Source organism: Felis catus, chromosome B2, assembly GCF_018350175.1.
Source record: "Felis catus isolate Fca126 chromosome B2, F.catus_Fca126_mat1.0, whole genome shotgun sequence".
Classification (NCBI taxonomy): Eukaryota; Metazoa; Chordata; class Mammalia; order Carnivora; family Felidae; genus Felis; species Felis catus.
In genome coordinates this window covers 149,919,883-149,937,863 of record NC_058372.1, presented here as the reverse complement: position 1 = coordinate 149,937,863, position 17,981 = coordinate 149,919,883, and the positions used below count along the sequence as shown (strand labels likewise).

Below are 17,981 nucleotides of genomic sequence, written 5' to 3'. Positions count from 1 at the left end.
AACTGGTGCTCGTGCCCTGTGCCACGCATCAGCTACCTGAGACGCACGGGACGCTTCCGGGCCAGCTCCTCGGAGGACACCACAGAGCACGCCTGAGTGCTTAACCGTGCTTTACAAAGCCCAGGGGGGAAGCTTCCTACGGGCCGAGTCCGATGGGCCGTGAAGGGAGTTCAGTCATCAGAACCGAGGGGGCAAACTGTCAGGCTGACAAGACAGGGAAGTAATAGACTGAGTGGTCACTCTCGTTACACTCACCCGCACGTGACCACATCCCACGGCTTCTACCGACGGAACAGGTTACGAGAATACATTTTTGTTTTTTTTAAGTTTATTTTGACAGAGTGTGTGCAAGCAGGGGAGAGGAAGAGAAAGAGAGAGAGAAAATATCCCCAGCAGGTTCCACACTGTCAGCACAGAACCCCAGGTGGGGCTCGACCCCACAAACCATGAGATCATGACCTAAGCTGAAATCAAAACTCAGATGTTTAACCAACTAAGCCCCCCACCCCCCACGACTAGTCACATTATGTAATCACTTTGCAGTGTATAAAAGGGTTGAATCATCACAGTGTATACCTGCAACTAACAATGCTGTTTGTCAATTCTACTTCATTTTATTATTATTTTTTTTAAGACCGAGTGCAAGCCAGGCAAAGGGGCAGAGGGAGAGAGAATCTCAAGCAGTCTCCATATTCGGCACTGAGCCCAATGTGCGGCTTGATCCCACAAACCTTGAGATCATGACCTAAGCCAGACGCTTAGCCAATAAGCCACCCAGGTGTCCTGAGAACATATTTTTCTAAGTCATTTATTAAAAACAAACAAAATAGCTGAACTTAATATATTTGACTGGTTAATATTAACCACAGCTATTTTGCTAGCAATATTTAGGTTTTCAGTGTCTCCTGGAAGTCTGGATAGAAAACTATTCCTTCTACCCCCATCCCTCTAAAGCTCTACTTCTTAGACGTTCTGCTAGTTTTCCTAATTCCTTGGAGACTGTTTTGCTTCGTTTTCTCCTTTCACTGCCCGGTCCTCTTAACAGCAGCCTTTTCTTAAGTCTTCCCATTACCTACATACTTTCTACAAAAAGAATCTCACCCACGCCCAGTGACATTACCTGGCAACCATAAATTACTCCCCAACTCTCTTCCTCTATGGGACACTGCTGCCCAGTGCCTGGTCTAGAGACACTGCCCTTCCAGCTCAAAACAGCTCCCCAATCACACCGGCACCTCAGCAAAACCTATCTTCCGCTCACAAACGTCCTCTCGTTCCAGAGCAGCAACACCCATCCCAGGAAAACGGGCGTTATCCAGAATGCCTCCCCTCCCAAGTAGAATCCAGTCTGCTCTGGGTCTGATAACTCCGCCTCTTAGGAACCCGGTGTACCCCTTCGCTCTCAGTGGCCGCGCTCAGAGACGGGTCCCCCGCGAGCAGCAGGCGCCCACTTCCAACGCGACTCCCTCAGATCCAACTTCTACTCTGCTCCCACAGTCACCACTCCAATTTGAAGCCTAGGCGGAGTTAAAAGCTCTCTGAGGGGCGCCTGGCCGGCTCAGTCGGTTGAGCGTCCAACTTCAGCTCTCAGGTCATGATCTCACGGTTCACGAGTTCGAGCCCCGTGTCGGGCTCTGTGCTGACAGCTCAGAGCCTGGAGCCTGCTTTGGATTCTGTATCTCCCTCTCTCTCTGCCCCTCCCCTGCTCGTGCTCTGTCTCTCTCAATAATAAATGTTAAAAGAAAAAATTAAAAAATAAAATACACACACACACACACACACACACACCATGCTGGGTACATCTGCCTTAGGAATTATTAAAGCACACTACATTTTTAAGAAGCAAACCTCTAAAATCAGAAACAAAATAAAACAAATATAAGTCAATATGGAGAGGAATCAAATAGGTGATTTCCAAACACAGTAATTTTTTCTCTTTTCAGATTATTTAAATTCTAGTTAGTTAACATATTTGGTAACACTGGCTTCAGAGGTAGAATTTAGTGCTTCATCACTTACATGCAACACCCAGTGCTCATCCCAACAAGTGCCCTCCTCAGTGCCCATCCCCCACCCACTTGCCTCAGTTTCTCTATCCTTAAGAGTCTCTTAGGGTTTGCCTCCCTCTTTTTCTTCTCCCCTTCCCATACGTTCATCTGTTTTGTTCTTAAATTCCACAAGCGAAATCATATGGTATTGGGCTTTCTCGGACTTATCTCGCTTAGCATAATACCCTCCAGTTCCACCCATGTTGTTGCAAATGGCAAGATTTCATTCTTTCTCATCACTGAATAACATTCCCCTGTATATATACATGCTACATTTTCTTTATCCATTCATCGGTCAGCAGACATGTGGGCTCTTTCCATAGTTTGGCTGTTGTTGACAGTGCTGCTAGGAACACTGGGGGGGATGTGCCCCTTCAAATAGTTGTGTTGTTGTTTTTTTATCTTCCAAAGAAGATATCCAGATGGCTGACACACGAAAAGATGTTCAACATCACTCATCACCAGGGAAACACAGATCAAAACCATGATGAGATACCATCTCACACCTGTCAGGATGACTAAAATTAATAACCCAAGAAACAACAGGCATTGGCGAGGATGGGGAGAAAGAGGGACCCTTATGCATGCACTGTTGGTGGGAATGCAAACTGGTGCAGCCACTCTGGGAAACTATGCGGGTTCCTTAAGAAGTTAAAAGTAGGGGCGCCTGGTTAAGCATCCAACTTCGGCTCAGGTCACGATCTTGTGGTTCATGAGTTTGAGCCCCACGTCAGACTCTGTGCTGACAGCTCGGAGCCTGGAGCCTGCTTCGGATTCTGTCTCCCTCTCTGCCCTTCCCTGGCTTACACCCTGTGTGTCTCTCGCTCTCAAAAATAAAAAAAAAGTTAAAAACAGAACTTCCCTATGACCTAGCAATCACACACTAGATATTTACCCAAACTAGTTAGTTATTTGACAATATCACCTTACAAGATACACTCACAAGCAAGTTTCCCAAGAAGCTTCAAATTTTTTCACAATCATACTGTTGCTAATAACAGTATCACTTTGTTTTTTCCTGTAATAAATTGTAATGTCAAAATAAAACAATTAGATATTATTGGTGTCAGGTGGAGTGAATTTATCCTAAGAAAGGCTAGATTGCCTGAAACCGAAGCAGTAAGAAACACGTACTAGAAGTCAGCTAGCTCTGCCCACTTAAGAGGGGGGCGAGCGAACACTAAGCAGCACCAGGGAGCTCTCCGAGCAACCAGAAAGAGCGAGCATTTGTAAGGGAAACAGCCACCTTCCTAGTCTGGGGCAGCACGTTCCCAAGGTGAGCCTCGGTGTCCTGTCACGCAGGGAGACTCCCCAAGACCACCGGGGACACGTCAAAGCCTCAGGCGCCAGGTGGAAGAGACCCTTGCTGTCTCAAAGTGACAATTCCAGAACCAGTAAGGACAGTAACTGCAACAGACGGAAAGACACTGACAAGTTTTAACTCCACGAATTCATTAAAAAGCTCACAACCACTGGTCACCTGTGGATGCTGGTACGGGAGGTATTTCCGCCCCGCTCCCTCTCCCCCCAAAAGCCTACCCCACCTCCTCCCCTAACCAAGGAAGCAGAGCCGGAGGAAAACCAGGGTAAACCTGGATGCAGTCGGCAAAATCCCCAAGACAAATAACCCGGGTCTCCACCGCACACCAGTAAGGACGAGAAGCAGGAGGGCAGACAAGAGGAAAGGGAATCGCAGAACCCACGCCAGCCCGACCAGGTGCCACCTGCACGTGCTATCTGGATCCCACGCCAGGGAGGCATCATCGGAGGCTGTCAGGAAGAAGCCAACGACGACCAGACAGTCTGAGGCCCCGGGGGACTTGCCGTCAAGGCTTCGGTAAGGGGCAACAGTGCCGTGGTTCCCTTCTGTTTCCCAGGAACCTTCACCTTCGGGAAAGTGCACGGACACAGAGGATGAAATACCGAGAAATCTGCGAAGCGGCGCCGATGTGGGAGCAGAGAGGAGGCCGGGGCGGTCGAGGGCGGAGGCCGAGTAACAGGCCCACGGGGGGTTCGCTGCATCTCTCTCTTGTGTTGTGCATACTCGAAAGTTTCCAGAACCCAAGAATTTAAAACAAGAGCTGCACCGGGGAGGAGGGCCTGACCAGACCCATCGCCGACCGCCCGAGGCGGAGCGACCCCGCCCCGCGCAGGCGCACACGGCTCGGAAGGAGGCGCCCCCGCGCACGCGCACCTGAGTCCGGCCGCCCGTCCGAGCTCCGGAACTCCTGCATCCGCCTCTCCAGCTTCTGCTGCCGCCGGCGCTTCATGACCACCTCGGGGTTGGAGATCGTGCGAGTGAAGCTGGTCTCGGGCATGTCTTTGTAAACCTCGGCGGCCAGTCGGGAATTCTCGCTGCAAGAAAAAAGAGGCGCCAGCGGCGTCCGCTCAGGGTCGCACGGGAAACCGCTCCGCCGCAGTCACACAGCGGTGACGGCGGCAGGTGCTCCCCGGCTCGCTCCGCAGCAGGCCAGGGTCTGCACGCACTGGTACCTGGTGCCCATCGGGACTGTGGACAACCCGGTCCCTCTCGACGAAAGCTAGTACACGGAGGAGAAACGGATCATTAAGATCTTATAGCGAGTTTACGTAGTAGCCCAATTGCTGTGCATTCGCTGACCAGGCTAGAAGAAAAACGTGCAAATTACACACGTCTGGAATTTCCACCAGTGTTTTCCTAAAAATAGACCAAATGAGTGACAAACATTCCAACCACAAGAAATAAAGAACTGAATATACTTTTAGTAAAAGGCTCTTAAAATTATAGTAAATCTTGAACTCTAATAGCATGATTTTTGAACTAAAAGATTCAACATTCACTTTCTTGAAGGTAAATTTTCCTAAGAAAATTGCCCCAGCGGCTCCTCCGACAAGCAATCAACTGTCCAGAGGGCAGAGTTTTTGAAAACTGCATATTCAGGTAAGGCGGATAAAAGACTCAATTTCGATAAATACACTTTAAGAGGTCATTTTTAATCCTGAAAATCATTTAATTAGGGGCGCCTGGGTGGCTCAGTCGGTTGAGCGTCCCACTTCGGCTCAGGTCACGATCTTGCAGTTTGTGACTTAGAACCCTGTGTCGGGCTCTGTGCTGACACCCCGGGGCCTGCTTCAGATTCTGTGTCTCCCGCTCTCTCTGCCCCTCCCCTGTTCATGCTGTCTCTGTCTCAAAAATAAATAAACGTTAAAAAAAATTTTTTTTAATCATTAAACAATCAAGCTTTGAATCAACCAAATTGAACTTAAATCATTTTAAGTAGCTCATTTTCTTTTTAAATTTTGAGAGAGCGAGCATGAGCACGCATGCGTGAGCACACAAGCAGGGGAGGGACAGAGCAAGAGGAAGACAGAATTCTAAGCAGGTTCCACGCTAAGAGCAGAGCCCGCCTCAGGGCTCAACCCCACGACCATGAGATCCTGAACTGAGCCAAAAATCAAGAGTTGGACACTTAATCAACTGAGCCACCCAAGGTGCCCTTAGCAGCTCATTTTCTTAACACAAACAATGGATTACTCCATAAACGAAGCTAATTGGATAGGACAAACCGTAGCGTAATTTTCAAACTTTCCTTTTGATATTTTTCATGTATAAGCAACATAAACAATTTCTATTGTGTAACTATGCTAAACAGAGCCCTACTGTGTAGGTAATACTATACTCAACAGCTCATGTTCATTACACAGGCCTCGCTGTCTGACAGATTAAGATATAAACCCACTTTGATGCAATCCAAAATGGGCTCAATTCCACTCTAAACATCATTAACAAATGGTTAATAATCCGCAATATATACAGAATACTTAGTATCAAACAACAAAGACAGACCTGGAGAAGTTGCTACAACACAAGGTAAATGGTTAGTGAGTAAATGGTTAGTGATGCGTTGAAAGACAGCTACGCTGTTAATGACAAAATAAACTGGAGTTTCTCGAGGTATTGTGCACTGTGAAGAGAGAGAGTAGGAGGAAGTGAGGAGGCTCGTGGGCTGTGGAAGACGCCTCCAGGAGCAGCCTGGCCACGTATGTGTCCCGGGCTGTCCCTGAGCCGCTCTTCCTGAATGCTCCTTAAGGATGAGTCCCCGGAGTTGTGAGCAAGGACAGTCACAAGAGTTACTTGTAATACCAACAAACCCTGTGAACTACCTACAAGTACAAAACAAAGAGGGGTGATGAAATCAGTTTTGGGAAACACTGCAGGACAGACTACTACATAATCATTTAAATTACTTTACATTTTTGTGAAAATATATTACTTAGGAATATATGTATGTATGTGATAGATTTTAGTGGAAAGAGGTCATGTGGAAAGCTCTAGTTTCAAAAGCCTCTGATTCCATTTAAAAACTCTACATAAACGTATGAAGTGTACATATTTGTGCACCAGACAAACCACGTTTCCTTCTCGGCTCCTGGGACGACAGGTGACTCTCTCCCCCTTTCCGAAAAATCTGTGTTCTGACTTTCTAAAATGAACACCTGTTACTTCAGCAATAGAACAGCACAGAGGCCATGATGCAGGCACCACGGAGGCGAGGAGGGACCTAAGAGGGACCATGATACCCTGACGGCTACATGAAGGGCCAGCTAATGTGAAAACTGACGGGTCTCCACTGAGATCTTGCACCTAAGGGGAAAGGTCAGTATCTTCTGAGGTGTCTTTTCTGTTATAATCAAAATGCAAGGATCTCCCTTATTCCATCAACTCTGAGGTCAGAAGCTCAAATTCCTTTAGTCGGGGAAGTGCAACCTTGGTGCGGCCGGAGCCAACAACACAGTGCAGCTGAACCTTAAAAGGGCACAGCTGCGGGGCACCTGGGTGGCTCAGTCGGTTAAGCATCCGACTTAGGCTCAGATCATGATCTTACGGTTCATGAGTTCAAGCCCCACATCAGGCTCTGTGCTGACAGCTTGGAGCCTGGAGCCTGCTTCAGATTCTGTGTCTCCCTGTCTCTCTCTGCCCTGACCCCACTCACACTTGGTCTCTCTCTCAAATGTTAAAAAAAAAAAAAAAGGCACAGCTGCTCTTCTCACTGGTCCTGCCAACCTCTGATGAGGTGTTCAGTGTATTAAGAAACCACTGCCGGGGCGCCTGGGTGGCTCAGTCGGTTAAGCGTCCGACTTCAGCTCAGGTCACGATCTCACGGTCCATGAGTTTGAGCCCCGCGTCGGGCTCTGGGCTGATGGCTCAGAGCCTGGAGCCTGCTTCCGATTCTGTGTCTCCCTCTCTCTCTGCCCCTCCCCCGTTCATGCTCTGTCTCAAAAATAAATAAACGTTAAAAAAAAAAATTAAAAAAAAAAAAAAAGAAACCACTGCCACCTTAATTTAAGGACCAAAGGAGGGGGAGGGGGAGGGGGGGGGGAACCACCCAGAAACGAAAGGCCCAAAACGAAGAAAACACTGACAATAGTATGCTAAGAACAATACTGTTCAGCAGGTTGATTACCCGAGATTAGCAAACCCGGGGAGAGGGGTCTGCCTCTGCCAGCCAGGAACCTGGTTAGGGGAGACCCCTCAGCTCCCCTCAGCACAGAAGAGCCAAGCACCCAAGCTCATTTCTTAACTGACGCTTGTCCTTCCCACAGTTTATCTGGTAATTTAACGAGGTCTGCTTCATTAAATAGGACAGAGACGGAGACGTTTCCAGAATTACTTACAGGTCATCCCCTTGGAAAGGCCGATCATCTTTCTCAGATGCCTGCCTCACTGCCTCTTTCTCTCTCTTCTTTTTCTCCTTCTTCTCTTTCTTGGAGAGAGTTCTCTTGAAGTTCTGGATAACACCTTCTTTCTCCTGCTTTTCAGGTCCATTGCTTTGAGCCTTCTGATAAAAGTAACATCATCACTAAGGCAGCTGTCGGCACAGAATCACAGAAAGCACTCTCTGGCCTAGCTGACTTCCTCTTGATTACAGCCAAAACCCAGCTCCCGAGACAAGGAAAGGTCTGGGGAATGGAGAGGTTCTTTATCTTGACTGGGCTGACGGCTACAGGCGTGTATTTACCAAAACTTACACGTTCAAGATCTCTGCATTTCACCACGTGTATCTTTTACCTCAATTCAAAATGAATATGCAAGCAAGCAAGCAAACGGAAAACCAAACCCAGTAAAGAAAACCGGAGTGGGACTCAGGAAACCAGATTTTCAATAAATAAAATTTAAGTTACACATAATTTTAAGTTACTTTAAAAAAAAAAAGGAACCTAATCAAAATACAGAAATAGCTAAGTGTTTAAATCACTATCTACTTCATACATGATTTTTCTAACCTTAAAACAAATATAGGAGTAGCCATAAGAAACTGGCTTTTTGGATGCAAAACTAAGCACTGTTTGTGCAAAACTTTGTATCTTCTTTTCCAGATCTTACTTGCTTGCTTACTCTGAATTTACAACTTGGCCTGCGAGCAGATGACACAGAGACAAAAGTTTTTTTTATCTAATTAATAGGTTGACTGTGAACATTCGAGACTAGCCAAGAAAGGTTCCTGTACTGGGAACTAAACTGCCCTCCGCTTCATCGACGCTGGCACCCCCATCCTTGCCACCAGCTACGCCCGTGCTGTCCTCACCCTAACGAGGGCTCGGGTGCCCACGAATGAGCCTCTCTGGCCCACAGCGGGGCACTCAGCTGAGGTCACGGTGCAGAGATGAAATAAAACACGGGCCAGAGAAGAAAGAAGAGAGACGCCCGATATTACTTCACAAGAATCTGCTACAAAAGCAACAAGCACCACGGCGGAGACCAAGAAAGGCCAAGAACACTCCTCAACATGGAGCACCCACGTCACAACGCCATGAAACTCTCGTTTCCAAAAGGGAGCCGTGGCACTCGTGTCCCAACCTGTTGGGGACGTTTCTCTAAGTGTTCTCGACCTCTGCATTTGCTACCACTTCGTTTCACACAGAAATTATCGGTATTTTCCGGCTTGACCCCTATTCCACAGTGTTCCATGGAAAACAACCAGCAGCACAGGAGCTCCGGACACCTGCTGCCTGAGAAAGTTTTAGAATCACTCAATTACGTTAACCCAAGAAAGTCTGCATACAACACGGAAAAGGTTTTCACTGTACTTACGAAGTTGTATCTGAAAATTCACACATCAATAGGTTATTAAAACTTTACTTTCCCTTCTGATTTTTATGAAAACAGATTTGGACTTTATAACTTGGTAAAAAAAAACAAAAAACAAAACTGGTGGTTACTTCATCATTAAATCTCTTAATAACAAAGGCTGACATAATGCTTCTTTGGAAAAGTAAAGGGCAACATTAGGCATTATTCAGTGAAACAGGATGAAACAGAGAAGCAGGGTTCTGTTTACATTTTCTTCTGCACGAAGGGTCATTCAGGTCATTTAAGAAGAGAAGCAAAAAGTGAAGCCCTTATCACATTCACATGACATGTGTGTTTCGGCAACCCTGGGCCCGGGACGCTGTCAGCACGAGACCTGGACGGAACGTACCTTAGGAGGAAGGGCATCGTTCTCATTCTTGAGAACAAATCTGCCCTCTCGATCGTCTTTATTCCAATTCAACTGCACAACAAGGGGTTTCTCATCTACATCCAGTCTTCTTTCTTCTTCAGATAATGAAATGAAAAAAAATTAAGTCATGGTTACTTAACAGCACTAGCTAATAAAACGTTCTGACATACGTTTCACTTCCTCGACATAAAATCCCTTATTACCACCAGTACTAACAGGCTGAAATGTAATCCAAAATAGCAAGCGGGAGTTTTAATGATCTACTATTGTGTTGGTACTAGAACACATACTACCACATACCCAGTGCCAAACACTGACCAGGGATGATTTCCTTACAACATTTAGAATCCAGTTGGGAAAAGAGAAATGCACACAAACTAGAAGAAAACAGAGGGCTCCACGAAGCCTCCCTCTGTAAACCATCTCCTATGCAGCTGGAGGCTAAGAGAGTAATGTTAAGAGGACACAAAGTTCCGCTGACCTCCGTGACAGCTCCTCGCAGGCCCGGGAGCGAGTGACCGTGGTGCTCGCCCTCCTGGCTCCTTCCGATCCTCCCACGCTCGCCACCCAGCCCTCAGGTCACCTAGAGAAGCCACCGTCCCGTCCCTCGGTTCCGACAGCGTGCCACTACGTTTAGCGTGTTCCTTCTCGCTTGAGTTCTAATAAGTCCTGGGGCCCACAGAGGGGCTCCTGCAGAGCCCGCTCACCCGGACCACCTACCGCAGCCTGCAAGGAGGTCTTTAGCAAACACAGGAGACAGAGGCCAGCTGAAGAAGTACTGTGGTCAAGGAAGCAGGCGTCAACAGGACAGACTTAAAACAGAGACTGACAAAGACTTTTAGTAAGTACTATACGCAAGCAGATTATAAGAATACAGAAATAATAAGTTCTAATTTGTTTTATGAACTGAGAAAATGAGAGATGAAAAATTAGAGCAATAAATGAGGGACTGGATCAAGAAGTTTGAAACTGATGCTACAAACCAAAATCACCCAGTTTTTCTTGTCGCAAGATTTGTACTATATCAAAATCCTTCACGTGCATTTTTTAGAGAGCTAGTTTTAACAATCAAGTCTAAATCATAAAAGTAAAACAAAACAAGGGTGAGCCATTCTAACGTGCGTGTGGCAAACCAGGAAACGGAAGTACAGTCAGGGTCCCTACTACAACTTTGTAACTTGAAGATACCTTTCCGCCTCAGTGGTTTTTGTTTGTTTGTTTTAAAACAGCACAATTTTTGGAAAAGTATTTTCCAATTGAGTTCACCAAGGAATCCTACCCACAAAAAGGGTAACGGTGGAGTTTCCCTGGCGGTGGATGTGCGCGTTGGGCCCAGAACTCAGCCCTCGGGAGCGGCGGTCTCCAAACATGCACCAAGGCTCCCTGCACACTCACTGAGGAGCCTTTTCAGTTTTCAGGGGAACAAGTCACACCCGCCGCAGGCAGCCCGCGTGCACAACAGGCCGCACGGTCCCTCCCCTTGGCAGCGCCCCAGACCTGCCCGGAGAGGGATCGAGGGCCCTGCTCCCCACCCAGGGGCCAGAGGCACACAAACCCCATCAGGCAAGAACGGTCATTAAAAATGGAATGAAAATTGTACTTTTCCTTTCATTTTCTGTGCACTATTTTCCAAACACGTACCAAGTTGTTAGCGCATAAACAGTCCATAACTTGTCTGAATCTAACTACTCAATGAAACGAGCCCCGCCCCCGACGCCCCTAGGGCTCTAGGACGCGAAAGCACAGAGCTCGGACAGAGGGCTCCTCCTGGCCTCAGGGACACAGAGGGAGCCCGCTGCTCCGAGTGCAGGGGTGCGGATGGCCAGAGCCACACGGTCCCGGTGCGCCGCTCACCGCGGGTACAGAGGAGACCGCCTCCAGGCACCTTTGCCGAGTTTTCACCTCCTTACCGCAACATAGTTTACTTTTTAATTAAAGAAAATTTTAAGGAAAAAGTTGTAGTTTCTTCTCAACAACCTAGTTATAGTGATTCTGAGCTAAAGGAAAAATTCAACCTCAGAAAAACCATCCAAAATTAAGGTTATCCTCTATCATCAAATCTAGCTTTGGTGTGGCTTATGTAGTGGGATCTCCTCATAATGCTGAAAGAGTAACAAACAAATACTGCCTGTATCTCCTACTCTCCAAGGGAAAAGTGTTTGGTCATACCTGAATTCCATGCAGTACAAGAATTCTTACCCTATTTCAAATATACAAAGAAAGCTGCAATTTTGAAGTCAAGACAAATAACGCATGTTCAAAGAGTATTTCTGGATGGAATTTAACAGGTATTTAAATTGGGTTTGTGCTATATATGTAATCCTTTAGTTGTTGCATTAATTGGAATCTGTATTTTTAAAAAATTTTTTTACATCTATTTTTGAGAGAGCATGAGCAGGGGAGGGGCAGAGAGAGGAGACACAATATATTTTATAGGGGACTCAATATTTCCACAGCACTCATTAAAAAATGTATAAATTTCTACATCTCTAATGTTTGTTTTTGAAGAGTTAGCAAGCACACACACGAGAGTCAGAGAGGGGGGTTGGGGCGGGGGGGGAAGGGGGGAAGAGTCCCAAGAAGGCTCCATACTCAGCGCAGAGCCCAACACGGGACTCGAACCCATGAACTGTGAGATCATGACCTGAGCCAAAACCGAGTCGGATGCTCAACCGAGCCACCCAGGCACCCCAAATTTCTACATTTCTAATCAGTCCAACTTAAATTGCCATCTCATATGTAGGATATTTTCAAAAATTTCAAACATTAAAACAAGGAGAAATGACTATGTAAGTTTCCCCAAGATACCCTAAGTATTCCAAATAAGGAAAATATACAATCTCACATTACAAAAATACTCATTTTTGTAAGATTGAGGATTCATGCCCATAATATTTTAACTGGATTAAATTGTAGTACCATAATCTACACATAAAAGTTACAGGAGGGGCACCTGGGTGGCTCAGTCAGTTAAGTGTCCGACTTCGGCTCAGGTCATGATCTCACCGTTCATGGATTCAAGCCCCGTGTCGGGCTCTGTGCTGACAGCTCCGAGCATGGAGCCTGCGTCTGATTCTGTGTCTTCCTCTCTCTCTCTCTCTGCCCCTCCCCGACTCATGCTCACTTTCGCTCTCGAAAACAAACATTAAAAAGTTAAAAAAAAAAAAAAAAAGTTACGTGAACTAGTTCTCCAAAAGCAAGTAACATACGGTTTCATCAACGTGTATGGGTGCCTAGATCCACTGGCGAGTTTTAACGATGAAACGTCACGCTAGTTCTCTGAAGAAAATAAGTGTACAATACATCCATCCTAACTTCCACCAAATCTAATTCCCGGGATCCTGTCTGAACGTTTCTCAGACGCACAAACACCCCCCAACGTCCCCAGGAAGAGAAGGGCCAGCGGCAAAGCAATGCTGTGACAGAGATGCACTCTGCACACAGGAGTGGTTCAGAAGTTGTCTACACAGCAGAGGCTACCCCGCCAGGACCCCGTGTGTGCACACTGACCTCCGCTGACGTGGACTTCGTAGAGGGAGTACTTGGGGGACGACAGCATCCGCATGTCAGGGCGGAATTTCTCTGCCAGCGTCTCGATCACGTCTTGCGTGGTGGCCGTACTAGAGACCCGAATGCATTTTGTTGCAAAGTTTCCAGCAGCTTTATCTTGAAAATAAAATCTCATTACGCCATGAAACTCCAAATCCTAAAGGAAAACAGAAAGGAAAAACATTCTAAAATAAGATTCAAGTTCTAGAATAAAAAGTCATTCACCATCTTTAAAAGATGTTTCATTACTACAAACATCCGAGACAGAAACGGAGAGACAGGGTTTAGTCTTCAAACTGAATCACGTGACTTGGGACAAGTTATTTACAACCTGCGCCTTACTGGTCTCATGTATACGACAATGGCCGTGGAGCAGCTGACGTCAACGACAGCTAATATTAATGAGTCTCCAGCCAGTGCCAGGCACACCCCGACACGCACTACTTGGCTGTGTCTTTAGAAGGACGCGGGTTAGCAGATTCACTACTAAACTCTGTTTTCAAGACTCGGTCATTGAAACACAAAGTTTAAGGATCTTGCCCAGTTATGCAGCAAATCACAGTTAAAATCCAGACCCAAAGATCCCCAAAGTCCATGCCTAGCAATCCCTGAGGTCCCGTCCAGGCTCAAAATCATAAAGCCTAAATGAAGGGACGGCTCAAACCACAAAGGAAAAATGTTAGCCCCAATTCTAACATGAAAGTGAATAGATGGAAACTCTTAGCCTTTGCAGAACCGAAACTAATTTTCATATGAACTACTGCCCAAAATCAACGAACACGGTTTTTCTGAAAACCGGACTTCTCGAGATAAATACGGGGGGTCTTACAAGCAAGGGAACTGTAACGTGGTCTGCAGCTGGAGCTGTGCAACTACAGGATGCCCGTTCCCGTGATTTCTTTTCCCTTTCTGGTCAATTAAAATGCAGGTTATTTCAGTGAAACCCCTGTCAGCTTCCAGGCCCTCTGCTATAACCCAAGACTCAGCGGTTCGTATCCCACAGGCTGAACCGCTACGTCAGAGAACCTGGGGGACACTGGACCTGGGGATACAAGGGGGCAAGGTCCTGCGCTCCTGTGTACCCCACTGTTTCCCCGAACACAAGAAAAGCACAGCTCCAAACAAACTTCCAAGCAGCATTCCACCCCGTCTGCCCTCACTGCCCTCAGCACCACTGACAATTCTTCCCTCTTCTCGCCTTCCACACTGGCACATGAAGTCGTTCCACCCTCAAAATACATCTAGAATCCACCCACAATTTTGTTAAAAGTCAGATCAGGTCACTCCTCAGCTTTACTACTGGCGATGGCTTTTCTATGGGCTCCAAGCCCATCACAAGTAAGCTTTTCTGTCCTCCCGACCTGCTCACTTAATTCTTCACTAATTAACTATGACCTAGTAATTATAACAATTACGGGATATTAGAATGCGGTTAACTATATAACCTGGATGAAAATTAAAACAGAAAACAAGACAATAAGGCCTATTTATAGCCCCGAAGCTTTACTGTACTTGCTCAGGCCCCGTCCGAACACCAGGCAGTAGTTAATTTCCCATTTCCCACTGCCCCAGGGGAAAATACAGAGAAGGCGAGCATGTGTTAAAAAAAAATAAGAAACATAAAAAAAATAAAAAAATCAAAGAATGCCATGGAACCACAGACCTTGGGTTGAAGTAAGGCCATGATTATGGAAGGGAGACTGAAAACAGCTTTATGAGTTAGCAGAATGGGAGCTCTATCAGTCCTGCTTGGTCTCTCCAAATGATAAACTGCTTCTCTGTCCAGCCCGGTCAAGCAGCAGAGAGTGTTGAGCAATATCCTCTTTAGATGCTCTTCTCCGTCTCTGGTGTTACTCTGGCAGTCCCCGACACCTTGGTAAAGTAACCACGCGCGTGCAAGATGGTCGGTCCTCAACTGTGAGTCTGCGTAAGTACCGGTTAGTATTCGTAACAGCCCACCCTCGCCAAGTGCCCGGTGGCGCTAAGCACCTGCCGTTACTCGGCGGCCCCGGTCCTCCTCAGCTCCCGGCCTCTCTCCACTCAAGCCGCAATTTCCACTTCTGGGTCTACTCTCCCCGTCCACCACCTCCTCAGACGTCAGAAAACAACAATTACTGACTGTATTTAGCTGTACAGATGTTAAGTCGTTATTACGGGAGTCCCGTGTTTACCCCAGGGTTCTGGCGCTCCCGTCGCCACCACTCCGAGATCGTCTTTACCCTACAGCCACAGTCTCCAACAGGAGCCGGCAAGACCATCCGGCTCTTCCAAGGGCTCCTGCTCTACAGACGAAGCAAGACCACCGGGCAAATTCACCTCCCACCCAATCACTTGGCTAACAGGATAGTTTCCATCATTTGTGACAGATGTACCTACGGATCCCAAAGACAGGAAGCACCCCTTTCCCACCTACCAGAAATGAAAGATTTGGGAAGGAACACCCAACTGGGCAAGAGCACAAAGGGAACAAGGATGTACTGACGAGCACGGGGAGGAGGAGGTCCCTCACCCTCAAGAAAATCCCTTATAGAGAGATTACTACTGTTTATAGGAAAAAAAGTGGAAATACAAGTCTCCATTATTAACGTGGTTCAGCTACTGATCGCACATAAAACGTTGAAGTAAATGGAAAAAAAAAGAGTAAACTCAAGGGTAGAAATCCAGCAAGTAACAGCACTTCCACCTGCAAAGAACTAGTATTTCCGTTGATGTTTTTAAAGAAACAAGTTTCCAGGTTTTACCAAGCCTAAATAAAGTGGCCTACTAGAACTACCTTTAAATTCACTAGGTAAGCGCTAATCGAGATTAACTCTGAGGGGTGGCTAGTGGCTCAGTTAAGCATCTAGCTCTTGATTTCTAAGTCATCATCTCCCAGGTCACGAGATGGTGAGACAGGAGCCCTGCGTCCACACCCCTCACGGAGCCTAATTCTGGCTCTCCCTCTAGCCCTCCCCTTCGCACAGTGCTTCCCTTCTGTGACTAAGTCCACAGAATTTCCAGACCCCAGAAAACTGATAAAACCAAGTTCTTGAACCTAAGACTTCTGCATATAACGACCAAATTAACAACTAATAGTAACGTATATTAAGGGCAACCATATGCCCAACACTAAGAGCTCAGCATTTAATACCTCAAACATGAATGAGATACCTTATCAAGGGGTTAAAAAAGAAGGTTTCCCAGACAGGGAGGGCGTGTAAACTGTAACCACACAGCTCCCTGAGGGCAGAGCTACCCAGGAGCTGCCCCCGAAAACCTGAGCTTTAAACCCAAGCTCTGCAGCCCCGCCAGTTTCTTTTTTTTTTTAATTTTTTTTAACGTTTATTTTATTTTTTTTTATTTATTTTTGAGACAGAGAGAGACAGAGCATGAACGGGGGAAGGGCAGGGAAAGAGGGAGACACAGAATCGGAAGCAGGCTCCAGGCTCTGAGCCGTCAGCCCAGAGCCTGATGCGGGGCTCGAACTCACGGACCGTGAGATCGTGACCCGGGTGAGGTCGGACGCTTAACCGACTGCGCCACCCAGGTGCCCCGCCCCGCCCCGCCAGTTTCAACACTCACTCCACCACGGGAAGGAGAAACACGGGACTCTTCTCCTTTATGACACGCGCAGGAGGAGGAGTTCCGGGAGAAACGGTGAAGAGAAGAAACGAGCCCACGGCGCGCAGGCGCCTGCTCCACCTCGTCTATGAGCCCACGAGCCCGCCCGGCGCACAGGGCGACGGGCACCTGGGGTTCGGCTCAGGGCACAAAACAGCTGGCATCTCAGCCGAAGAGCTGTATCTGAGTGACTTACCTGACACGTGTGAGCTCAAATTTCCTTGATTATAATCTGAAAGTAAGAAGCTTGTTTTGAGGAGTAAACTCCATAGAGAACCAGCCGTCAGAGGTCCCACTTCAATGGTAGCTTTCCTGAGGGACCTCATTCATGGTTCTAGGCCCTCCCTCAGTCTCTAATACGATGCTTCACATGTAAAATCAAAAACAGATTTGAGTCAAAAGTTCCAGTAACAGTACCCGATTCTTCCAGCTTTGGTTTGTCTGTTCGCCACTGGTAAGGGCTCTGGAACAAAACTTCAAACCTGTGAGACATAACTAACGAGTCTCGACCACTGGACTAATGTTCTGATAATGTTGCAGACTAATAGTTACAATTTTACAAAGACCAATGTTTCCTTAAAAAAAATCTTTATGCAAATTACCCGAGGCAACAATATTTAAAACGAAAACACACTACTGTGGGTCCTCCACTCTAAAGAAGCGCCTACTTGCGAGCAGCATGTTTTCAAGGAAGAAACCTCTGTTTGGAGCAGGTAGGACGGCAGGTCCTGTGACTTTAACCTGCACGGTCCCTGCGCTGCGTGCACTCCCGCCACAACAATCTGCGTGAAAGGCAGAAGATCCGCCAGCTGTTTCCTTTCTTTATTCTTCCCGACGGGAAAGCAAGGTTCTTTCCTAAAGGTGTATATTTACCTTTGCATAAACCTCTGCCTGAGAAATAGCATCCACAAGGATTATTGCCGTGGAAATGAAACACTACTTCGGGTGGATTTAACGACAACTCTGAGACAAAATTTTAGTATTTATCGGAAACAACAGACCAAAAAAACCAATACAACAAAAACCCCCCACAAAACCAGACACAGCTAGTTTAAGTTACTAGAGAGCCAATGCAAAGAACACAGGATTAAAGGTGGAGATTTGCTTTTAAATATTTTACCAGTATCTCAATCAATGAAATTGATAGTCAACTGGCCTTCTTCTCCAAACCAGTAAAAACTCACCAGGGCAGCCCCAAATCTCCTCTTGCTCAAGCTACCCAGAACCGTTTGTTCCAAACAGGCTGAGCACACGGATTCACTTTTCTGCTCACCGTGTCCAGCATTTACGTGAGGTCCGTCTC

At 46.8% G+C, this 17,981-nt stretch overlaps 1 protein-coding gene across 19 annotated transcripts in view; it reads right to left on the bottom strand.

Annotated features, from left to right (window-relative positions):
• Positions 1-17,981, bottom strand: part of AFDN (afadin, adherens junction formation factor) — a 143,089-nt gene that overhangs the window by 92,816 nt on the left and 32,292 nt on the right. For 11 of the 19 annotated variants that reach the window (XM_023254578.2, XM_023254581.2, XM_023254585.2 and 8 more), the window contains exons 2-5: positions 13,040-13,235; positions 9,509-9,624; positions 7,704-7,867; positions 4,243-4,403 (exon numbers count right to left, since the gene is read on the bottom strand). In XM_023254578.2, the coding sequence (XP_023110346.1) occupies positions 4,243-4,403; positions 7,704-7,867; positions 9,509-9,624; positions 13,040-13,235 (637 nt within the window). The remainder of the gene's footprint in view (positions 1-4,242; positions 4,404-7,703; positions 7,868-9,508; positions 9,625-13,039; positions 13,236-17,981) is intronic. The other 8 variants (XM_023254579.2, XM_045058369.1, XM_045058368.1 and 5 more) reach the window with 3 other exon arrangements.